The sequence below is a fragment of the Hemitrygon akajei genome, chromosome 4, assembly GCF_048418815.1.
Source record: "Hemitrygon akajei chromosome 4, sHemAka1.3, whole genome shotgun sequence".
Classification (NCBI taxonomy): Eukaryota; Metazoa; Chordata; class Chondrichthyes; order Myliobatiformes; family Dasyatidae; genus Hemitrygon; species Hemitrygon akajei.
In genome coordinates this window covers 87,376,364-87,399,115 of record NC_133127.1, presented here as the reverse complement: position 1 = coordinate 87,399,115, position 22,752 = coordinate 87,376,364, and the positions used below count along the sequence as shown (strand labels likewise).

At 39.4% G+C, this 22,752-nt stretch overlaps 1 protein-coding gene across 5 annotated transcripts in view; it reads left to right on the top strand.

The window, feature by feature from the left end:
• The window catches only part of rapgef2b (Rap guanine nucleotide exchange factor 2b), a 375,793-nt gene that overhangs the window by 98,313 nt on the left and 254,728 nt on the right, over positions 1-22,752 (top strand). For all 5 annotated transcript variants that reach the window (XM_073042996.1, XM_073042998.1, XM_073042995.1 and 2 more), the window contains exons 2-4: positions 4,133-4,203; positions 6,468-6,524; positions 15,167-15,250. In XM_073042996.1, coding sequence (XP_072899097.1) covers positions 4,133-4,203; positions 6,468-6,524; positions 15,167-15,250 — 212 coding nt within the window. The remainder of the gene's footprint in view (positions 1-4,132; positions 4,204-6,467; positions 6,525-15,166; positions 15,251-22,752) is intronic.

The window sequence follows — 22,752 nt, the reverse complement described above, 5'->3', positions numbered from 1 at the left end:
AGTGTTTCATCAGATTCTCTTTCCTTCCCTTTGACTCTAGCCCCTTCAGAGGGTAAGGATGGGACAGGTCACCTCGGATATTCGAATCACCAACACCGCCCCCCAGAGTGTGTCCTCTCTCCACTGCTGTTCTCCCTCTACACCAATGACTGCACCTCCTCCAACCCCTATGTGAAGCTTTTGAAGTTTGCAGACGACACTACTGTGTCGTCTGGACTCATCCAGAATAGTGATGAGTCTGCATATCGACAGCAGGTGGACCAACTGGCGCTCTGTTGCAGTCGGAACAATCTGGAGCTGAACATGCTCAAGACAAAGGAGATGATAGTGGATTTCAGGAGACATCCCCCCGCTATGTCTCCCCTCACAGTCCTCAGCAGCCCTGTGTCTACCGTGGAGAACTTCAGGTTCCTGGGAACCACCATCTCTCAGGATCTGAAGTGGGAGCAGAACATCAGCTCCATCCTGAAGAAGGCCCAGCAGCGGATGTATTTCCTGCGGCTCTTGAGGAAATACGGTCTGTCTCAGGAATTGCTGCTGCAATTCTACACTGCAGTCATTGAGTCTGTCCTGTGCACCTCCATCATTGTGTGGTTTGGAGCCGCCACCAAGCAGGATAGAACCAGACTACAGCGCACAGTGAGGACTGCCGAGCGCATCATTGGAGCCTCCCTGCCCTCTATTGTGGACCTGTACTCTTCCAGGTTGAAGAAGAGGGCGGGGAACATCATAAAGGACTCCTCCCATCCTGCGCACGGACTGTTTGATCTGCTTCCGTCTGGTAGGTGCTTCAGATCCCTCCAGACTAAGACTAATAGGCACTGGAGAAGTTTTTTCCCTACTGCTGTCACTTTGCTGAACAGTTAACTGCCGGTTAACTGTCAGCTAACTATTACTTGGATTGCACTACCTGTATGTACAATTTATATTTTCATTTATATTTATCATTATTATTGTTATGAGCAGAGAGACAACATCTGCCGGAAGTAAATTCCTTGTATGTGCATAGGTACTTGGCGATTAAATTCTGATTCTGATTCAATCATCAATTGTTGATGTGCCTATTAATGGAAAACCCTGCCCTAATTTCCAGCCTTTTTTTTGTGTGTCTCTTAAAATTGATTTCAGTTGTGTAGCCTCTTTCTTACAATATCATGTTGGAATATTGTCAGTCAGGCTTGTATCAAAGTAGCAACTTTGAAACTGTTCTAATCAAAATGACAAGTGGCATTCTTTGTGATTGCTGAGATCAGTGAATTAGATGAAGGACTGTTTCAACAACCTTCTCTTGGTTCCATTCTTAATCATATAGAAGTATAAAATGTGGTCAGAATATAGATGAAATAAAATCAGGAAAATGCTAGAAACACCCAACTGGTTAGGCAACATTAATCATATCCTTAAGTCAGAATATCACCCAATTGGCTTCTGTTCCTACCCTGCTCTGTTACTTCTAGAATTCCTCAGAAATTGCATTTTGGCCACTTTCTGTTCCAGAGTTGAATCAGAATGCATGCCAATTACAACAGAAAAGATATCACTGTGTGTGAAGGTGCCTAGTACTAGCTGAACACCTATCTTGAATATATACTGTGTGTTTTTTAGATTCCTTGTCTGAAATTCAGAGAATGAACCTTTCATCAGGACTGGGAAGGAAGGGTCTGGAAGCCAGAATGAGAAAATGAGGGAAGGGGAAACTGGCAGTTGATAGCTGAGGAGGAGGGTGTTCTACTAATCCTAGACAGGATGATGATACTACCGTAGTTATTTATTCAAGCACTTTCCACAAATGCATTCACTTCAACCACTCCTGATTGCATATTTTTTGAAACCGAATCTTGAGCATTATTCCTTGAATCAGCAGGGGTTTTAAAATGTTCTGTTTGTTTCTGTAAAGATCATTGAGCTGTAATACTACAAAGGCACAGTACAAATCCAATTTTTTTTACTTGGAAGAGTTCATCTTTGATGTTAGTGGTTTAGATTTGTATGCTGACTTTGAATGGTTAGCACATTTTGTTTATATCATTTACCATTCCATTTTAATGTGAGAATTTATTGAAATAAAGTACAGTAGAAGTTTGTCCACTGTGCTGAATACAGTACTTTTAGTTGTTACTTGGATTTTGTGATGCAGTATTGCTTGTCTCTTCAGTACTTAACCATATTTGACTAGCTTTTGTGTAGTAGAGAGTTTTCAGTTCTAGTGTAGTTAATTATGGCATGAATGTTAACACATTTAACATTATTTTCACCATGTTCTCCCCATGACCATGTAGGTTTCCTCCACATTTCATGCACTTGGGGATTAGGAGGTTAACTGGTCACATAGGTATAACTGGGCCTGTTACTGTGCTGAATCTCTATATAAATAAGTATCAAAACTGACTATGATTAGCTGTGAATTCAGCCAGCTGTTTTGTAGCAATGTTATCCTGTAGGTTGGGTGGTTGTGATGTAAAGCCTCTCTGATTTTTACAAAAAAATCCAGTCCTGATTAAAAAGGCCCTATTTCTACCAAAATTCTTCTCTTGTCTCAAATAGCTACCCACATTTCCCATGTGCTAGAACTCTGTCTAACTGGAAGAAATAAAAACAGGCAGATGGTAAATATGACAGTATTTATGTACAGTAAATCCTTGATTGAAGCCATTTGCACCCACTTGAAAAGGATACTTTCCGCAAGACTGAGATATATCATAGTGTCTTGTTTGCAACTTAAAGCTCAATGTTCGACAAATGTGTGTGTGTGTGTAAAATATATCTTGCAAACAAGATGTTTTAATTTATACATTATTTCTTTTCTGTCTTTTATTATGACATACTTTACCTGACGATTTAGAATAGTATAGAATCCAGCAGGATACCATAATTGTTTTAGTTGTGGAAGATAATTTGACATGCAATTTTTATCAACTTTATTTTGATCTTTTTTGAGTACTTTATGTTAAATGCTTTGTGGTGATGGGTTGTGGTTTATGGTTCCAAAGGATATTCATCTATTCATAGTGAATCAAGTCAGGATGTTGGGGACCTGCTGAAAGACCAGAGAAGATCACTTAATGATAAGTGATGTAAAGTTCATTGTCATGAGACTCCGGACTCCATTTGGAGTCCAGCAGTCAAGTCTAATTTTGCTGGAATTCCTCATCGTTATAGTGGGAAACTGCCCTTTGTTGATCCCATCCAGCTGAAAGGGAATTATTCATCTGCACAATGGGAACATTAGTGGCTTTTCTCCTTTATTTCATATTTTTAATGATTAAATCAGCATTTTAATTTTTATTGTTTTTTGTGTTTGTATTTTCATAATTTGCAACTATTTTAATAATGTTTAATTCTGCATATGAGAAACAGTTTAAAAACTTAATTGTGCTGGTTTTGAGTGATGCCAAAGTTCTGACCCCCAACTTTGCTATCTTTCAAAGGCTATAAGGTGTTCTCAATGAAGGACCATGGGATTATAGTGTCTGAGCCCTAGGTTCAGCTGAGGCCTCTAGAATCCTGTAATCCTGCAGGATTCCATCTATATACTTAGATCAAGTAAACAGAAGTATGGAGAAAGAACAGATAGAAAGAACTAGTGGGGAAGGCTGGGTGCAACAGGGTCTGACAGTTAACTTTGTATCACATTTCCAACAGGGGACTGCTTACAGCAGGAATTCCCAAACTTTTTTTATGCTGTGGACCTCTACCATTAACTGAGGCTTCCATAGATCCCAGGTTGGGAACCCGTGACTTATAGTATCTTCAAATACGGTAATAGGAAAAGGTTCTTGCTGCACTGGAAAATACTTTTGAATGACTAATGTAATGTCATTTCTTGGGGAAATTTTTTTGAAATAAAAAAACTTTTTATGCTGTCTAATTGATAATAGTTTGAAAATACATAACAGCACTGATTCGGAAAAGGATTTGTTTTAGTATCATTATATGGTGGCAAATTGTAGGTGTTCAATATATACTTTCAGAAATAATTTAGATTGATTATATTTTTTCCAAAGTGTAATCTCTTCATATTAACATTTAAAGTAAATGAAAATGACAAAGAGAAACTTTCATAATTTGCTATTGAAATTTTAACAAGGTAATATTAAATAACTAATTATTTTTGACAATTGTTTCTTTGTAGGATTTGGAGATAGTTTATTCCTATCTTCATGGAATGGAAGCACTGTCAAACCTGAGAGAACATCAGCTGAGGTAATAACGAATTTCAGGAGAATGTAGCGTATACTTTATCCACTGCAATAGTTTTTTACCCATTTTACTGTACATCATTAATAAAGAAGGTGATTTTACTTAAAAATCTATAAATATGTTGGTTTCCTTAGGTTGAATGATTTTGTTATATTTAGGAATTAAATGATAGTTATAATATGTATTTTAATACAATGAAGGTTATAAAGAGAATTTAGAAATACAGTACTGTGCAAAGTCTGAGGCACGCGTAAATGAATTCTATAAAGCAAAGATGCTTTCAAAAATGAAATGAAAAGCTAAATATCAAAAAAAACACTAAAGAGCAGTAAAAACTATATTAAAAAAAAACCCTGTCAAATCATTATTTTGTGTGACCACCCTTTGCCTTTAAAATGGCATCAGTTCTCAGTTCTCTTCGGTACACTATTGTGAAGTTTTATAAGAAAACCGGCTGGTACGTTGTTCCAAGTATCTTTGAGAACTTGGTACAGTTCTTCTGCAGTCTTTGGCTGTCTCGCTTGATTTTGACTCTCTAGGTAATTCCAGACAGCCTCAATGATGTTGAGATCTGGGCTCTGTGGAGGCCACACCATCTGAAACCATATTAAAAATCTTGGATGCATAAGACTTTTTCACAGTACTGTAGATTCTCAGTCACTTGTGCATTTGATATTAACTATTGGTTATTGGCTGAGATTTTTTAAAGTCATTGTAGCCTGGCAACTCAAACTGATGGCATGTGTTGTTGAAATTCTATTTTTTTTTTGGTGTTTGCAGATATGAATGGAATTTTCAGTGCTTGTAGTTTTCATTTTGCGATCAGTAAGTCGCTATAAAAGGGAGAAATGGTGTTGCAAGGATATGTTGTTTTTCCTATCTGTTTTATTTCAAGTGTCAAAACTTTTCAGATCTGTTTCTGGACTCCTCCTGGTCAATATGTGTTGAAACTTTACAAAGAAGTGTTTTCCTGAAGTACAGTCACTGGTGTTTTGAAGGAAAATATAGCTGCATTTGAATACCTCATCATTTGCACAGTTGAGATGGCACTGACCAAATATTTTTCTGCTGTACACCTTTATTCTGAACTTGCAGTAGTTTGTTCTGTTGGATTCTACCTTAAGGTTGTCATTAAGTTAGCTTGCAATTCGGCAAACTGTTGTCTACTTTGCAGATTTGAATGCCTGTCTTTGAATCATCTACCTACTGGACCACACTGATGACTGCTGTTTCTTACGTTATCTTCCTGTTTGGATGCTTTAGAACCAAGATCTTCAATCTGATACTTTGCTAACTGCAAAGTTCAGTTTGCCTTCTTTCCATGATCCATAACCAATCTAAGTCAATTTCTGCCTTTCTTCCCATACTGAATTCTTTTTTTATTGTACATCTTAATTTCTTCAGTTGATCTATGCAATTTCTATAGTTTGCAGTTTTCCAGCCTTAATCGTATCTGCTCTAAGGCTAGCTAGTCCCATTCCTCCATTCCCTGATGACGTGGCCTCAGGGCTTTTTGGTTCTTCTGTGAATTGAAGCCCATCAGTCACAATCACCACCTCAGCTGCCCTTCAAGTTTGACCCAAATGAGATCCTTTATCTATTTAGCTATGTGCGTTCATTCATGTGGCTGCATTAGAATGATAAAGGATAGTCTCAATTCATTTCACAAATTTGTTTGTTGTTATTTACTGTTTCCTTGTTTCCAACTTTTTGACATTTTGTGCACAAGCATTTCAACATTTTTGTCATTTGCTCTTTTAATTTCTCTTCATTGCCTCACATAGATGATTTTTAATATTGTACAATTTCTATCTGCTAGACTCTTTAACTATCAAGCATGTTTTGCTTTTTCAGTTCACTTTCTGGAGTGACAATTCTTTTCTGAGTCTTGTTTGTTCATTCTTGCAGTGTTTGTGCAGAGATCGCTCCCCACTATACACACAATTTTGATGTGAAACTTGCTGTTCACCGCTTTGCCTTGAAGAGAAAAATGCTTCCCCTTTCAGTCAAAATAGTCTTGTTTACCCTTTCAGTTCATGTTTTTTGAAAGGATGTGCATATCAAAAATCAAAATTGTCTTCAGTCTTTTATATCTGTTATTTATCTTCAGGTTTGTATTTTTTTCTTTAGGACCCCAACTTTCATATTTTAGTGTTTAGTCTTAGAATATAAGTAATTAAGGACACTTAAGTTGTTTATAGAGGTATGCCCGTCACTGTTGGCGGAGGAAAAAGATATGACCAACGTATTCATTTTTTCTGTTACAGATTAATGTGTGAAACTGTCAGATATGAAAGGCATGAGGCAAATGAAGTCCTATACTAGTAAGTGAATTCATTTGATTTTAGACACATTTGTATTAAATTGGTTATATGAATGCATTACAAATATAGATTATAAAGTAAATATTCTCGATGTAACAATAGTGCCCCGATCTTTTATGTATTTGATGTTATGTATTTGATGAAGTTCAGTTCTTTCATTTTGAAGTATTATTTGATTATGAATATTGTAAGAACAGTATGGCAAAATAAACTTGCTGATATTTCAAACCTTTTTAGTTGCTTTCTTTCCCTGTATTTCTCAATCTGTTCTCTCTCCAGAAATATTCTGGTTGCCACTTGAATGCATTGTATTCCAATTGCTCCTCTTCACAAATATAATGAAATATTTTGTGTATATTCCAGTAGTCTGATGTCTCCTATTTCACAATGCAAGTTTAATAAAATTAAGTGTTTCAATACGTCAAAATTTGAAAATCCTGCAGTGATAATGTTGAACTCCTTGGATGTGATTTTAAAATTATTCAGATATTAAGTTTGTTAACTTGTTTTAATAGATTGGTACTTAGAAATTCATCCACATATTACATTTATGAGAGTAGAGGGGTTTAGCATCCAATTTAGCCCCGTTGACTTGAATAGAATTAAATTTCAGAGATGGTTGTGCACTCTAGAGAATAATTTGGGGATAGGGTTCTGGGAATATTTGTTCAGGATCAAATGTTTCTTTTCAGCTGTCAGGCTTCAATTCTTTTGTGTCACCTTGCAAGTTTAAGCAAATATTATCTGCTATGAATAAATAAAGATTAGGTTAGGGTATCTGTATAGCAACTAAATAAATCTCTTATTAATCTGGAACCTATTAATAAAATTGAAAATTATAAAAAAAAGTGTTGTACTCAAGTTTATTAACAAAGGCATAGAATGCAAATATTAGCTGATGATAACGATCTCTAGATAATGTTCAGTTCCAGCTTTGCACTGAAATAATGTAGAGCCCTTAGAGATGGAGCAGAGAAGATTTACCCAAAATATAGAAGTAAGGAAATCATTTATTTTCTAAAATCCTGTTTTGTGTCCATCATGGACATGCAGTTGATGAAACCAAGTCATTAACTTTGGTCTCCACTACAACTTTACTCTCTCGACTTCCATCACAACTTCTGTTCTCTAGACACCTATTTTTCTCTCTGGTAACCGTGCTTGAATGAGTCTGTTCACAACTTGTTTGACCTCAAAATAAGTTTCAAACCAACATTTTTATTTTTTTTATCAACTGCTGCTTATCATTCTTGGCTTTCATATCTCTTGACTTGACTATTGCGCTTCATTCCTAGTTGACATCCCATCTTCCACATTTTAATTTAGGATAAACCAAAACTCCAGTGTCTATGTCCTAACCCTAGTATTTAGTTTGCATGCTTTGATCACTAAACTACACTGGTTTTAACATGAAGGAAGGCTGAATATTAAACCACAAACTTTATAAAACTCCTCTCCTTTCTAAAATTCTAAACTGCTCCTTCTCGAATTGTCTGAATAGTTGCACTCTTCTAATCTTAATTCTTCTGTATCTGTAATGTTTTTCATTCCATTTTTGCATCCAAGCCTTCAGCTGCTCAAATTCTAAGCTCTGGAATTTACTACCTTAGTTTCCTGCTCTAAGACGGTCCTTAATTTCTGTTTCTGTGATTAAGTGTTTGGTTTCAATTGTTAACCTTTCCTCTTCATCAGCTTTTCATCTCTCGGTTCTTGGTCATGGGATGCCAAAACCTCTTCAACATCATCTTTGTCAACTTCCACAAACCCTTAGCCAAACTCACTAGCGAGTCCTTACTTCGTTCACCAGGATCGAAACGCTTAATTATGTCTAGTTTTACGTTAACTGTAACACCCTTACGAGCTCTTTTAGGCTTTTCCGATACCTTAGAACTCATCTTGCTAATGGATGCACAAAATAAATCGACATAAAGCACAGATGCTCACAGGCACGTGTTTAAGCAATGCCGGCTAGAATGCAGTTCCGGGGGAGGAACTTGGCTGCTCGGCGAACGCTGCCTTTTTCGTAACAGTGAAAACACCTTCTGTTAGCGTAAACAGGTAACTAATGTAGGTCTTTCGTAACAGCGAGGTGTCGTAAAGCGAACGTTCGGAAAACGGGGGACACCTATATTATAGATTTATATACTGAAATGAGTTACTGATGGTGGTACAGTGCTGGGAACCTGGTGCAAAATCCTGCCTTACCAGCTGTTGTGCTGCAGAACTGGTATGAACCATAGCCTTTCTGCTGCATACTTTTGTGCCAAATATCTGTTGTAAACTTTATCCCTCTGCTGATGCTCTTTCAGCAATGAATAACCCAAGGCTTCATGTGGAGAACCTGCTTGCAAGTGAGGGTGTTGGGTGGGCTGGGTCAAAATGTGCAGTTGCTTGATGCTGAGGTGAGCAACTTGGGCTGCATACTGCCATAGTGAGTGTTGTGATGGAAATGAGACAGATTCTTTGGGTCTCAAAGGCAAGGGTTCTGGACACATAGTTTTAATAATGAGGAGTTTATTTACAAGGGGAGAAGAGCTTGGGAGCAACACAAGCAGCTATAATATTTGCACAAATGAGCTTAGAATAGACGAGAGTTGGAAAAGTCGGGTCGGTAGTACAATACACGGGAAAACGGTGTGGGAACAGAATACAGGTACACATACAAGCAAGGGAAAAGTAACTATGATATCCGCCACCCCTTGACTATGGACAGGCACGGCTCTCTGCTACAGGGACGACAATAAACGCTCTCACAACCCTATTCATTGCACCGCTTACTACGTGTCTCCAGAGCTGTATTGCAGTCTTCAGCCTGGAGTGAAGCGGGGTGGTCCCTCGAGGATGGCAAAAAAGAAGCGAGCCAAGCACATGTAGCACCCTTTATAGGTCAGGGAACTGGAGGGTCCAGCCCAGGTAATTCACCAGGGGGCCAACGGCTTGATGCTAGATGGGTTAATCCAATTAAGGTGGCCAATGGTTAAGTGTGCATTGTTTAGTTGGGAGGGGTGAAATGTTGATTGGCATGTGGTGTACCTTCCGACCAGGTGAGGGCAGTGCTGAGCCGTGACAGGCATGGCTCTCTGGATACTGTGAGACATGTTGGAGATATTAAAGTTGCAGTGTTTACCTCTTTGTTTGGTCATAAACCTTTATCTAACCTTGAGTTTTCTTTGTGGTAACAAGCATCAAAGTGATGCATTGAACAATCTTTTGGAAGAACTCAGCAGGTTCAAAGTTCATAGTAAATTTATTGTCAAAGTATATGTATGTAAATTTACTATCAATGTATGTATCAATCAAAATATGTTACCATATAGAACCCAGAGATTTGTTTTCTTGTGGGCATACTCAATAAATCCATAATACAATAGTAACCATGATAGGATCAACGAAAGACCCCACCAACTAGGGCATTCAAACAATGTGCAAAGGGCAACAAACTATGAAAATACAAAAAAAAAAGAAATAATAAATAAACATTGAATATTGAGAACATTAGAATGAAGAGTCCTTGAAAAGGAGTCCATAGGTTGTGGGAACATTTCAATTATGGGGTACGTGAGTTTGAGTGGAGTTATTTCCGTTGGCTCAAGAGCCTGATGGTAGAGGGCTAATAACTGTTCCTGAACCTGGTGGTGTGAGTCCTCAGCCTCCTGTACCTTCTTGCTAATGGCAACAGTAAGAATAGTGCATAACCCGGGTCTTGGGCATTCTTGATGATTGATGCTGTGACAGTGTTTTGTGTAGAGTGCTCAATGGTGGATAGGACTTTACCTGTGATGGACTGGCCTTATCTACTACTTTTTGTAGGATTTTCCTTTCAAGGGCATTGATATTTCCCTACCAGGCTGCGATGTAGCCAGTCAATATAGTCTCCACTACACATCTATAGAAGTTTGTCAAAATATTAAATGTCATACAAATCTTTGCATATTCGTAAGGAAGTAGAGGTGCTGCTGTGCTTACTTTATAATTGTACTTGAGTGCTGGGCCCAGGACAGGTCCTCTGAAATGATAACACTAAGGAACTTAAAGTTGTTGACCTTCTCCACCTCTGACCCTCCGATGAGGACTTGCTCATGGACCTCTGGTTTCCTCCTCTTGGTCAATAATCAGCTGCTTGGTCTTGCTGACATAGAGTAAGAGGTTGTTGATGTGGCATCATTCAGCAAGATCTTCAATCTTGTTCCTATATACTGATTCATCACCACCTTTCATTTGGTGTGATCAGCAAGCTTGAGTGCATCTGTAGGAGTAAAGAATTGTTGATGTTTTGGGTTGCAACCCTGCACCCAGGGGGAGTGGAGACAAGAATCCAAGGTGATTGGTGGACTTGAAAGTGTTGTAAGAAGATGGACAGATTATGCCAAATAGTGGAAGGGAGCAGGGGTGGAGTTGGGAAAAATTGGCAGGTGAATAATTGATGTAGGCAAACACAGATTGAGAAGAAAAAGAAAAGAAAATTGGAGGAAGGTGAGGGGAGTGGAGGTGAAGATTGGAGGTAGCTACTGGAGGGTGATAAAACACAAAGACTACCAGTGCTGGATTCTGATGGATGTAAAGGAGGTGAGAATGGGAACCATAAGGGAAGGTGAATGACAGAACCAGCACTTGCGGGTGAGAAGTTGTGAAAACCTTTGAGTGAACCGTGTGTGCATGGATGGAGCAAGGAAGGGCATTAAGATTGTGGCAGTGGGGCGGGGGAAAATTCGGTTCTAATGGTAGTGTAGGCCTCCGTTAATCTCAATAGACCATGGATTTGCACTTTGGAAAGTTCCCAGGGCGCAAGCCTGGCCAAGGTTTTTTTTATGGAAGACTGGCAGTTGCCCAAGCTGCAAGTCTCCCCTCTCCACGCCACCAATGTTGTCCAAGGGAAGGGCATTATAATGGAAAGGGAGCAAAAATGGGAGGATAGAAAAAGATTCATGAGGTGGGGAGGAGTTGGGGAGCAGGAGAAAAAAGGGTTACCTAAAACTTGGAAAATTCAAATACACCCTGTCCTCGTTATATGTGGGGGATAACGTTCCTTGCAGTTGATGCATAATGTGAATAATTATTTAAATGGAGAAAATGGATGCATTCTGGAGGGCTTCCTAAATATTGTTTTATCTGTAATTTATTCACATTTTCATACCAATATGACACAAAAGCAGTACCACAAGGTAACATTTCGTATTATATTTCATCAATTTAAGGTAATATTCAATGTAATAAATCATAGAAAGTTAACCTACTAGAGTGTACAGTACTCGCCAACAGTGGCAGGTGTGTTCGCTCCGGGAGATGAGTGGTTGTTGTGGTGTTGGGCAGCTTTACATGGATGAGGTGGATGGTTGTGGGTCATCAGGATCATCAAGGACAACAAGGGGTGAAGGAAGACTCCCAGAACTCTCACAGACCTACCCTCTTTCCAGGATTCATCAATGTTGTTGATGGCATGTCTGATGTTGAAGGACTTCCACCATTCCCTCACCATTGGTAAACTCTTGGGATTTTCAAAATCGTCTGTTGCATGCAGCATCTGAGAGAGAGTTTGCTGTAAAAAAAATACGCCTTGAATGTGGATATCACACCTTGATCGAGTGGTTGAATCAGCGATGTTGTGTTAGGCGGCAGGAAACACACTGTTATATTAGGATGAATGCTGTCCAAATGTTTAGGATGGGTTGGCGCATTGTCAAGCAACAAAAGAACTTTAAAGGCAAGATTCTGTTCCTGGCAGTAGGGTTCAGCCTCAACAACAAAATGATTAGTAAGCCAATCTTCAAAGTGACCCATGCTTTCTTATTAGATGCCCAGTGGACAGGAAGCATATTCTCACTCAAACCCTTAAGAGCACGAGGGTTTAGTGAAAGGTAAACTAAGAGAGACTTCATCTTACAGTCTCCTTTGGCATTGGAACACATAAGCAAAATCAACCTATCCTTTGCTGCATTGAAACCTGATGCAGTTTTTTCATCCTTACTTATGTAAATGCATTTCGGCATACGCTTCCAAAAAAGCCCGTTCTTGTCTGACGCCGCCCTATTTATAATCTTCAACTTTTTTTCCAATGTTCAAGTGGTTCTCTGCCGCTTGGCTGATGACCCAGGACTTGACATCAGACGCTTAGGAGGCATAGTTAAATCTTTCAAGCACAAAATCACTGCAGCGTAAGTAAAAACAACAAAAGTTTAAGAGCGCAAGATCACACATCCATATGTTGCCAAAACCAATGCAAGACTGGCGGGAGTGAGACTGTGAGGCATGCGCATGTGACTTGTATTGGTGGGAAAGCAGTGCTCTTCGCATAACTGAGTTTTGGATGCATATAAGGAGATGTTGGTAGAAATAGGTTCCTCGCATAACTGAATCTGCATAGTCTGAAGACGCATATAATGAGGATAGGGTGTACCACTGGGCTGTAGGCTATACCCAGATGGAATATGTGTTGTTCCTGTAGTTTGCTTCGGCCTTCATCCTAGTACAGAAGGCTGAAGGTGTACAGGTCCATATGGGAATGGTAAGGGGAACTGAAATGGCATGCAATGAGCTCAGGGTAGTCATTGTGGATTGAGTACAGATGCTCTATGGAACAGTAGCCCAGTCTGCACGGTGTAGTCGATGTAGAGCAGGTTACATCAGGAGCACCAAATGCAGTATTTCTGTTAATTTATGTAGAGGTATAGCATGGAGTCAGCCTGCTGAGCCACACTGCCCCAGCAACCCCACAATGCTGATTTTACCCTAACCTGATTATGGGACAATTTACAATAGCCAATTACCTACCTGGTACATCTTTGGACTGTGAGAGGAAATCAGAGCACCAGGGGGAACCTTAGGAAGGATGTACTGAGGCTCCTTACAGAATAACACTGGAATTGAACACTGAACTCCATAACACTCTGTGCTGTAATAGTGCTGCGCTAACCTCTCTGCTACCGTAGCACCCAGGTCAGGGTTAGAGGAGATGCAAATGAACCTTTGCCTCACTTGGAACAGCTCTTTAGATCCTTGGATAGTGAATAGAAAGGAGGTGTAATGACAAGAGCTGCATCTACTGCAAGGGCAGGAGAAAATATCAGGGGTCTGGGAAGAATGAGCAGCCAAGGGTTCATTGGAGGATGTGGTTCCTGTGGAAGATGAAGAAGGGTAAAGAGGATATGATGTGGTTGGTGGGGATCTCATTGCAGCTTTACTCCTTTTTTCTCCTTTTTTGATAGCCATTATCATTACCTGCCACTATATCGCAACCACATCCCTGCTTTGCTCCTCTGGTTTACACAATCTGCCTGTCACCCACACCCTCTTCAGTCCACCCTTTCTTGCCACTTTCCTTCTTCTGTTTGTACTAGCCATTTCTCCTCTATACCCCTAGTCCTGATGCTAGGGTTTGACCTGAAATGTTGACAATCCCTTTCTTCCTACAGATGCTGCTTGACTCACTGAGTTCGTCCAACAATTGTTTGCTGCTCTGAATTACAGCATTTGCAATCTCTTGTATTAACATAAAAGATTGAGTTTGCAATCATAGACTTTTCTCTGAGTTGGGCAGTTTACAGCCAAACAAAGTGAGGCTGGCACAGCAGCTTCCTTCACCTTGAACAGGAAGTGCTTAAAGAGACACCAAGGTCTGGTCAATCTATCAGCACAGAGAAGTTTTAATGGTTCCTAGCAATGTCCTACACTTGAAAAGGTGAGGATACATCTCTGGGCCCCTCATCTCATTCCTGGGTGGTGGTGGTAGCACTGCTTTCTCCTGCCCACCCAATATCAGTCCTCACAGGCAGCTCTGTGCACTGAACTATGGGTGAATGTTGTCGTGATGTAGAGGAGCACCAGTGTAGGCAGGGATTTGAGCTATGTTTGTGACACAGCAACGCCTAGTGGCAGGAATTGGTAAGGTTCACAGTATGGCAGTATGAAGCCAGAGTGTATGTGTGGTTGATGAGGAGGGATATTGAATAGCAGGGTTGAACATGATGCTGTGTTTTAAATTTACTAAATAAGATCCTTGCTATGTTATTGACAATATGGAAAATGACCTGGTGGCATAGCAGTTAGCGTAACACTATTACAGTGCCAACGATCCAGGTTCAATTCTGCTGTTGTCTGTAAGGAGTTTGTAGATTTTCCCTGTGACCGCTTGGGTTTCCTCCAGTTGGTCCAGTTCCCTCCTGTGTTCCAAAGACTTGTCTATACATTAGGATTAAATAATTAGTAGGTCAGTTGGTCACATAGATTTAATAGGGCAACACAGGCCTGTTGAGCTGGAAGGGCCTGTTAATGGGGTGCATCTCTAAATATAACTATAAATCTGAAAGCAAAAAGCTCCAGGTAATGAAAATCTGAAACTAAGAACTGAAATCCTGGAAGTGCTTAGCAAGTTAGATTGGCTGTATGAAGACTTCACAAATATTGTCTAACCTACTGAGCATATCCAACATTTTCTGTTTTTATTGTATAATTTATTGAATTTCACAAAAATATATTAAACTTCCTGTTATGCCAATTGATTGGACCAACAAATGTATTAGAATTATGAGCTAGGTACACTGTGTAAATAAAACTTCAGAACCATTAAGATTGTGTTAGTGCAGTTAATTTTGTTAGAACGTATTCCCATGCTTCTGTGTTAGTTATTTTTCTTTTCTCTATCCTAGCCCTGATGATATTGGAACTTGTTGGTACATACTCTTGTCTGGTTCCGTATTCATCAAAGAGTCTATGTTTCTTCCCAGAAGCAGGTATGTTTTCAATAATAAAAATTGGATATGCATGTTTTATTTAGAGCATTAGTCATTTGAATATTGATATTTATAACTGTTATACATGTTGTGGCAGTTAATCCCAATATCTGAGATTTGTTGTGTACTTACCTACTTATTATGAGATGGAAGGAGACCATCAGGTCCATATCTGTTCCCAACAGAGCAATCATGTTTCCAATTTTATTAATTTATAATCTACCACACTGTAAAGGCCATCGACTTCCTTTAATTCTTGCATCTCTTACCTATAGTAGAGTAAATTACAGTACCTATTCAGGATCAGATCTGGTTTAGTATCACTGGCATATATTGGCTTTGTGGCCGTAGTACAATGCAATAATAGAAAAAAACACTGTGAATTACAGTAAGTAAATGTATGTTAATTATTTCAAATAAATAGTGTAAAAATAAAAAAAAATAGTGAGGATGTGTTCATGGTTCAATGTCCATTCAGAAATCGGATGGCAGAGGGGAGAACGCTGTTTCTGAATCATTGAGTGTGTGCCTTCATGCTTCTGTACCCCCTTTCTGATGGTAGCAATGAGAACAAGGCATGGCCTAGGCGATAGGGATCCTAAATGATGCACGCTGCCTTTTTGAGGCATTGCTCTTTTAAGATGTCCTGGATGCTACTGATGCTCATGACGGAGCTGACTAAGTTTACAACTCGCTGCAGCTGAATTCAATCCTGTGCAGTAGACCCCTCCCACTTCACCCCTCATACCAAACCATGATGTAGCCTGTTAGAATGCTCTCCACAGTACATCTGTAGAAGTTTTCGAGTGTTTTTAATGTCATACCAAACCTTCTCAACCTCCTAATGAAATATAGCCGCTGTCATGCCTTCTTTATAGCTGCATTGATATCTTGTATGTCCCAACATGTCTTTGAGATAAGGGAAGCAACAGGAGCACATGGCAAACTTGCAAACTCCACACAGTCAACATCTAAGCTTGAGATCAACCCTGTTATTTGAGTTGTGAGACAGTAGTGGCAGTTACTCTGCCACCTACAATAATGTTTATTGTGTTTCAAATGCTGTTAAATTTATTAGCATGTGTGCTGAGATAGTTAATTATTTACAAAACTTAAAAATGACAAATGATTACAGAATGTGTTGTTGAACTATCTTTCAAATAAAATGAATTTAGAACTTTGATAAAGCTCATCAAAGCATAAACATTTCTTAGAAATTAAAATGAAAATTTGCCAATCCTGCTTGCTTACTGTCTTCCGAATTCCCTCATATTCCTTTAGTGTTTCCCCCACAACATTTTGAGTATCTGTCAGTGAATCACTCGCTCCGTGCCTTCCTGCAGGCTTTCTTCTTGCTTGTCCATGAAAATTTTAATTCTTATTTCTATTCCAAAGTGTTATGTTAGATTTCTAAATAAACATTTTTCACAGCTTTCATTCCCTCAATTTCTAGATCAAATTACTTCACTCAGTGATTACACTATCTAGCTTAATTCAGTTTTTTCTCCTGAGTTCTTTGTCTTCTTGTCTTCCAGAACATTCTCACCCTTAAAAACTCGTCAATTTGTAGATAGGTCATCTCTTGATCTTCCATCTCGGAAAGTCCCCCCCCCCCACCTAAAATGAACTTAGTTAATCTTTGCAACCATCCACATGGTGTTATCTCCATACCTTTTGTGATAGTGCTAAGGGAATCCGAAAGAAACATCTCAATTGCATTCTGCCTTTTATCTATGAATTCTTTGGTCATGATAAAACCTTCCTTTTTCATTACCTTCTATTGTCTGAAATGAATCAAGTCTCCAGTAAGGTGTGACATCATGAACTTCTTTGTCATTAAGATGTCATCAACTTCTTTCATACAGAATGTTGGAAGCGTTCCACAGACCAAGCAGCATAATTAAGAAGAAAAACAGAACTAGCATATTTGGATAAAGGCTCTTGGTTAGAAGTGGAAAATTGAGAGGATTAACTTCTACCACACCATCATGCTTTTTCTCTCTATAACATATATAATGTGTTAATCTAACTGGTTAAAGGAGGTTCTCTGAACTCCAGGATTAAATAATTTGCTTCAAGTTGAATATTCTCTTTTTCTTGTTTAGTATGTTGCTTGTCAAGGGAACAATGTGGATTACAGATGAAAAATGAATGTGGGGGCTTTTTGCTATCCAAACGAGATGGTGTTTGAAATTTGTAAACTTCAAACCTGTTTCTTGGTATCCTAGGTTGTTAGCCAATTAGCATAAAGTTTTCCCACAAGGTCAATCTTTTATTTTTGGCTCTTATATAAAGTATTATTTAGGTAGAATACATGGAGCGAAATTAAGCAGAAACTACATAACTTTACCAAAGACCACTTAAATTAATTTACTTTGGTAATTCTAAAGAGAAATTGTCCCAGAGTTGAGAAGGACCACAAGGTATATTTTTACTTGACCCTTGTTCACCCTCAGAATGCCAGCAAGGAGATAGTAGTACCTCCGCCTACTCCAATTAAAAGTTCTCAAGATGAAAAGACTTGCCTCCCAGAAATCTGAGTATGTATGCAATGGAAATCATAACTTAATTTGGCAATGAGAACCAAATTTACTGTTTTGTCAGTTAATCAAAAATATTATATCTTCCATTTTAGCAGTTATTTTTTCTCGATAAAAGGCAATACTTCAACACCTTCTAATATTTTGTAAACATTGTGAACCAATTCTCTTGGAATAACTCTTGCCCTTCAAACCCATATGATAAACAAAAATAAATTTATGGGAAGAGACTGAATGAGTACACAGATGAGATAACTATTTGTACCAAAACAACAAATGCTGATTCAAAGCTGCTATTGTATCTCAGCCAAGCTCAATAGATTAATTTTATATTAGAATACTGTTGGAAGAGAGGCAATGACAAGTAGCAAGCATTCAGAGGAACACATTATTGATTATTAACACAGCAAAAAAATCCTTCTATTTTCCTCAATCTGGCACCCCATTTTCTCAGCATGAAGGGATATGTCCCCAAATGACTGCAGGCTTCCCCTTTCCCCTTTCCCAAATCTAACTGGTCCTTAGAGGCTATGATCTAAAATGTTTATCCCATGATGTGAATTGTTGCCAGAGCATGAAGTCGTTCATGAATGCAATCATATTTCAATGAAAACCTTGGAAAAACTAGTATGTGATCAAAATTTACATTAATTTTTAGGGTTAATTTTTATATCATTTATTTTAAGTAAATAAAACATATCCATTGCGTTATATTTACTTTAAATGTGGGTGACCAATCTAACTTTGAAATCATTCGTTTGCCTTTTTCTTATGGTAGCTTCAATGGAAAAGCCATGTAATTACAGGAAAACATGTATAAACAGGGATTCTGTTTACTTGGGAATTTAACTAGAAAATATTATAAAGGTAAACATTGCAGTTACCGTAGATTCCGGACTACAGAGCGCACCTGATTAAAAGCCGCTGGCTCTAATTTTAGAAAGAAAATCAATTTTTTACTTGTACAGGCCGCACCGGATTTTCGGCCGCAGGTGTCCCACGTTGTAATATGAGATATTTACACAGAAAGATATTACACGTGAGGATTTTTTAACTTTTAATTAAATCCATATGGTAACATAAACAAATACATATTGCAAATGCTTTTTTTCGAACCGTGCCTGTAACGCGGCTACTTTTAAATATACGTTGCGTATACTTTTTTACTGAACAACATTCCAATATCTCCTAACGACTGGTAAAAAATATATATACTGCAGCCTACCAGGAAAAGTTATTGATCGCCTTTAACTTAAAAGCAGCGTTTTCGCTCCGCCGCTCCGCCGCTCGCCCCCGCCATCCTGTTTATCACAAACAGCATTTTTCCCACAAGACGCGGCGAAACCGGGTGTGACGTCATAGCATCCCGCGATGTAGTACAGAAAACAAATATAGTTAAAACTCTTCTAACTTTAACTAGAAAATGAATTACTAAGCGAAAATATTATAAACTAAATAACTGCCATAAAGGCAGCACAATGCTTTTCTTCGAGTGTTTTCCATGTTGATGAGGGCGAGTACAAATGACTGATTTACAATAATTTAATTGTGAAAGTGCGCTTGATTTATCGTACAATTTCATTGGACCTCTGTGAACTACTCATCAATTTTATTGGTCTACTGTTACGAGACAAAATGTTTTTGGCGGCATGAAAAAAATCATGTATTAGCCGCACTGTATTAAAGGCCGCAGAGTTCAAAGCTGTTCAAAATGTGGGAAAAAAGTAGCGGCTTATAATCCGACATCTACGGTAATTAGTGATTAACTTCATAGATTTTGCAGTTTTATGCTCCATTTAAATTTGAGAAGTTTGATTAAAGAGCTGAAGGAAGTGAATAACCTCTTTACAAAGTTTGAATCTTTTAAGTAATTGCATTGTAAATCACAACGACATGTTGATTAGTTCCATTGAGGCAAATAAAACATGTAGATTGAAACTGGAATTATTGTCTATCAAAGATAATGAAGGTGTGGTCATAATTTGTATGTTCTCACTGGGTATAGTAATGAAAATAGGCTTCAGTTTAGGATAAACACAAGAGATCTGCAGTTGCCAGAGATCTGGAGCAACATGCACGAAACGCTGGAAGAATTGAGCAGGTTAGGCAGTATCTATTGAAATTAATAAATAACATTTTGGGCCAAGACCTTTCATCAGGACTGGAAAGGGGGAAAATACCAGAATAAGAAGGTGGGGAGAGGAAAAGGTAGACAAGCTAGAAGGTGATAGGTGAAGTCAAGTGGATGTGGGGAGGATGGATAAAGTAAAACACTGGGAGGAGATGAGTGGAAGAAGCAAAGGGCTGGAGAAGGAGGAATCATATAGGAGAGGAGGGTGGCTCATGGGGGAAAGGGAAGGAGGACGGGCACCAGGGAGAGGTGATAGGCAAGTGTAGAGAAGACGTAAGAGGCCAGAGTGGGAAAATGAGGAAGGGTTGGGGGGGGGGGGGGGTGAATTAGCAGAAGTTGGAGAAATCTATGTTAGTGCCATCAGGTTGGAGGCTACCTGAATGGAATATTTTGCTGCTCCAGTTTGAGAGTGACCTTATTATGGCTGAAGAGAAGGCCATCGACTGATATGTTGGAATGGGAATGGATGTAGGGATTGAAATGGTTGGCCACTGGGAAATTCTGCTTTTTGCAGGTGGAGGTGAGTTGCTCGACAAATCGATCCTTCAGTCTATGTCAGGTTACACCCATGTAGAGGAGGGAGCACCAGGTACAGTAGATAATCCCAACAATTTCACAAGTAAAGTGTTGCCTCACCTGCAAGGATTGTTTGGTGCTCTGAATGGAAAACATAGAAACATAGAAAATCTACTGCACAATACAGGCCCTTCGGCCCACAAAGTTATGCCGAACATGTCCCTACCTTAGAAATTACTAGGCTTACCAATAGCCCTCTATTAAACTAAGTTCCATGTACCTATCTAAAAATCTCTTAAAAGACCCTATCGTATCTGCCTCCACCACAGTTGCCGGCAGCCCATTCCACGCACTCACCACTCTGAGTAAAAAACTTACACCCTGACATCTCCTCTGTACCTACTCCCAACACCTTAAACCTGTGTCCTCAGGTCACCTCTCATCCTCTGTTGGTCCAAGGAGGAAAGGCTGAGTTCACTGAACCTATTTTCATAAGGCATGCTCCCCAATCCAGACAACATCCTTGTAAGTTGAGTGAAGAGGTGAAAGGGAAGGTATACAGACATCCCACCTCTCCCGGAAGTTCCGGGAGTCTCCCGCATATTGATAGCGGCTCCCTAACGCCTGCAAATTATATACAATATCCTGGAAATCGATTTTTTTGAGAGCGAGGGAGAGAGAGAGAGAAAACGAGTGACAGACGTGGCGAGAGAGTGACAGAGACAGCATCCTGATTGGTCTCTCTGTGTGCTAAGTAGACATAGAAACATAGAAAACCTACAGCACAATACAGGCCCTTCGACCCACAAAGTTGTGCGGAACATATCCCTACCTCAGGAATTAGTAGGCTTACTTATAGCCCTCTATTTTACTAAGCTGCATGTACCTATCTAAAAGCCCCTTAAAAGACCTTATCGTATCCACCTCCACCACTGTTGCTGGCAGTCCATTCCACGAACTCACCACTCTCTGAGTAAAAGACTTACCCCTGACATCTCCTCTGTACCTACTCCCAGCACCTTAAACCTGTGTCCTCTTGTGGCAACCATTTCAGCGCTGGGAAAAAGCCAATGACTATCCACACGATCAGTGTCTCTCATCATCTTGTACACCTCTATCAGGTCACCTCTCATCCTCCTTCACTCCAAGGAAAAAAGGCCGAGTTCACTCAATCTATTCTCATAAGGCATGCTCCCTAATGCAGGCAATATCCTTGTAAATGTCCTCTGTACCCTTTCTATGGCTTCTACATCCTTCCTATAGTGAGGCGACCTGAACTGAGCTATCAGTTTTCTCTGTGGGCGGGCTTTACAGTCGACCTCTCTCTCTTTTTCATTGTCCATCAGTTCAGTTTAGTGTCCTGCAGCGCCATGGCAGAGTGTTCCAAAAAAAGAAAATATAAGACGTACTTCACCCCAGACTACACTAAAGTGTACCCCTGCCTAATAGTGGTCAAAAATAATGACTGTGTTGCTCGCTGCACTGTTTGCAACAGTGACATTTCTATTGCCCATGGTGGGTTAAATGACTGTAAAAGACTGCAAAAGACATGTTGAGGTGAGTTTAGCAGGTGTCATTCATTCATTAGCATAGCTGAAGTTATTTAAACTAGCTTGCACAGGGCAGTTGAGATTCAAAGAGCTCTGCCAGTTGATGGACCTGCTTTTGGTGCTGCCAAATTCTAATTGTGATGCAGAAAGGGCGTTCAGCATGGTGCATCACATTGAGACAGAATTCAGAAGTCAGCTGTCTCACAAAACACTTGTGAATCTGATGTCTTGCAAAATTAACAAATTCATTGACACAGACTGCTAAGAGGTTGAGACTTCTGGCAAAATGCTCAAATCTGCCAAGCAAGCCACATCACAATACAAGGAAAGTTTGCAAGAAATATAGAAAAGCTATTTGCATTAGCATACAGCTGTTAGCATTGAGACTGCCAACAAAACACTCAACAAGGAATATATATGTGTGTGTGTAAATAGTTTCAATATGTGATCAAATAAATTGTTGTGTTCTTTCATAATCAAATGTCCTGAATACATACACCCTTGGATATCGATGGGGGGGGGGGGGTTTGGAGGTTGGGTGCTACCTCCCTGAAATGAGTTTTTGTAGGGTGGGATGTCTGGGTATAGCAGTACTGTCTCTTGCAGGGATGGTGCCAGGAGGGAGATTAGTAAAAAAGGATGAATGGACAAAGGTTTCACAGAGGGAGCAAATCCTACAGAAATTGGGGGGGGAGAGGGGATGTAAAGATGTCGTTCATGGTAGGGTTGTTTGAAGATAGTGAGTGAAAGTTTCGTAGAATGCTG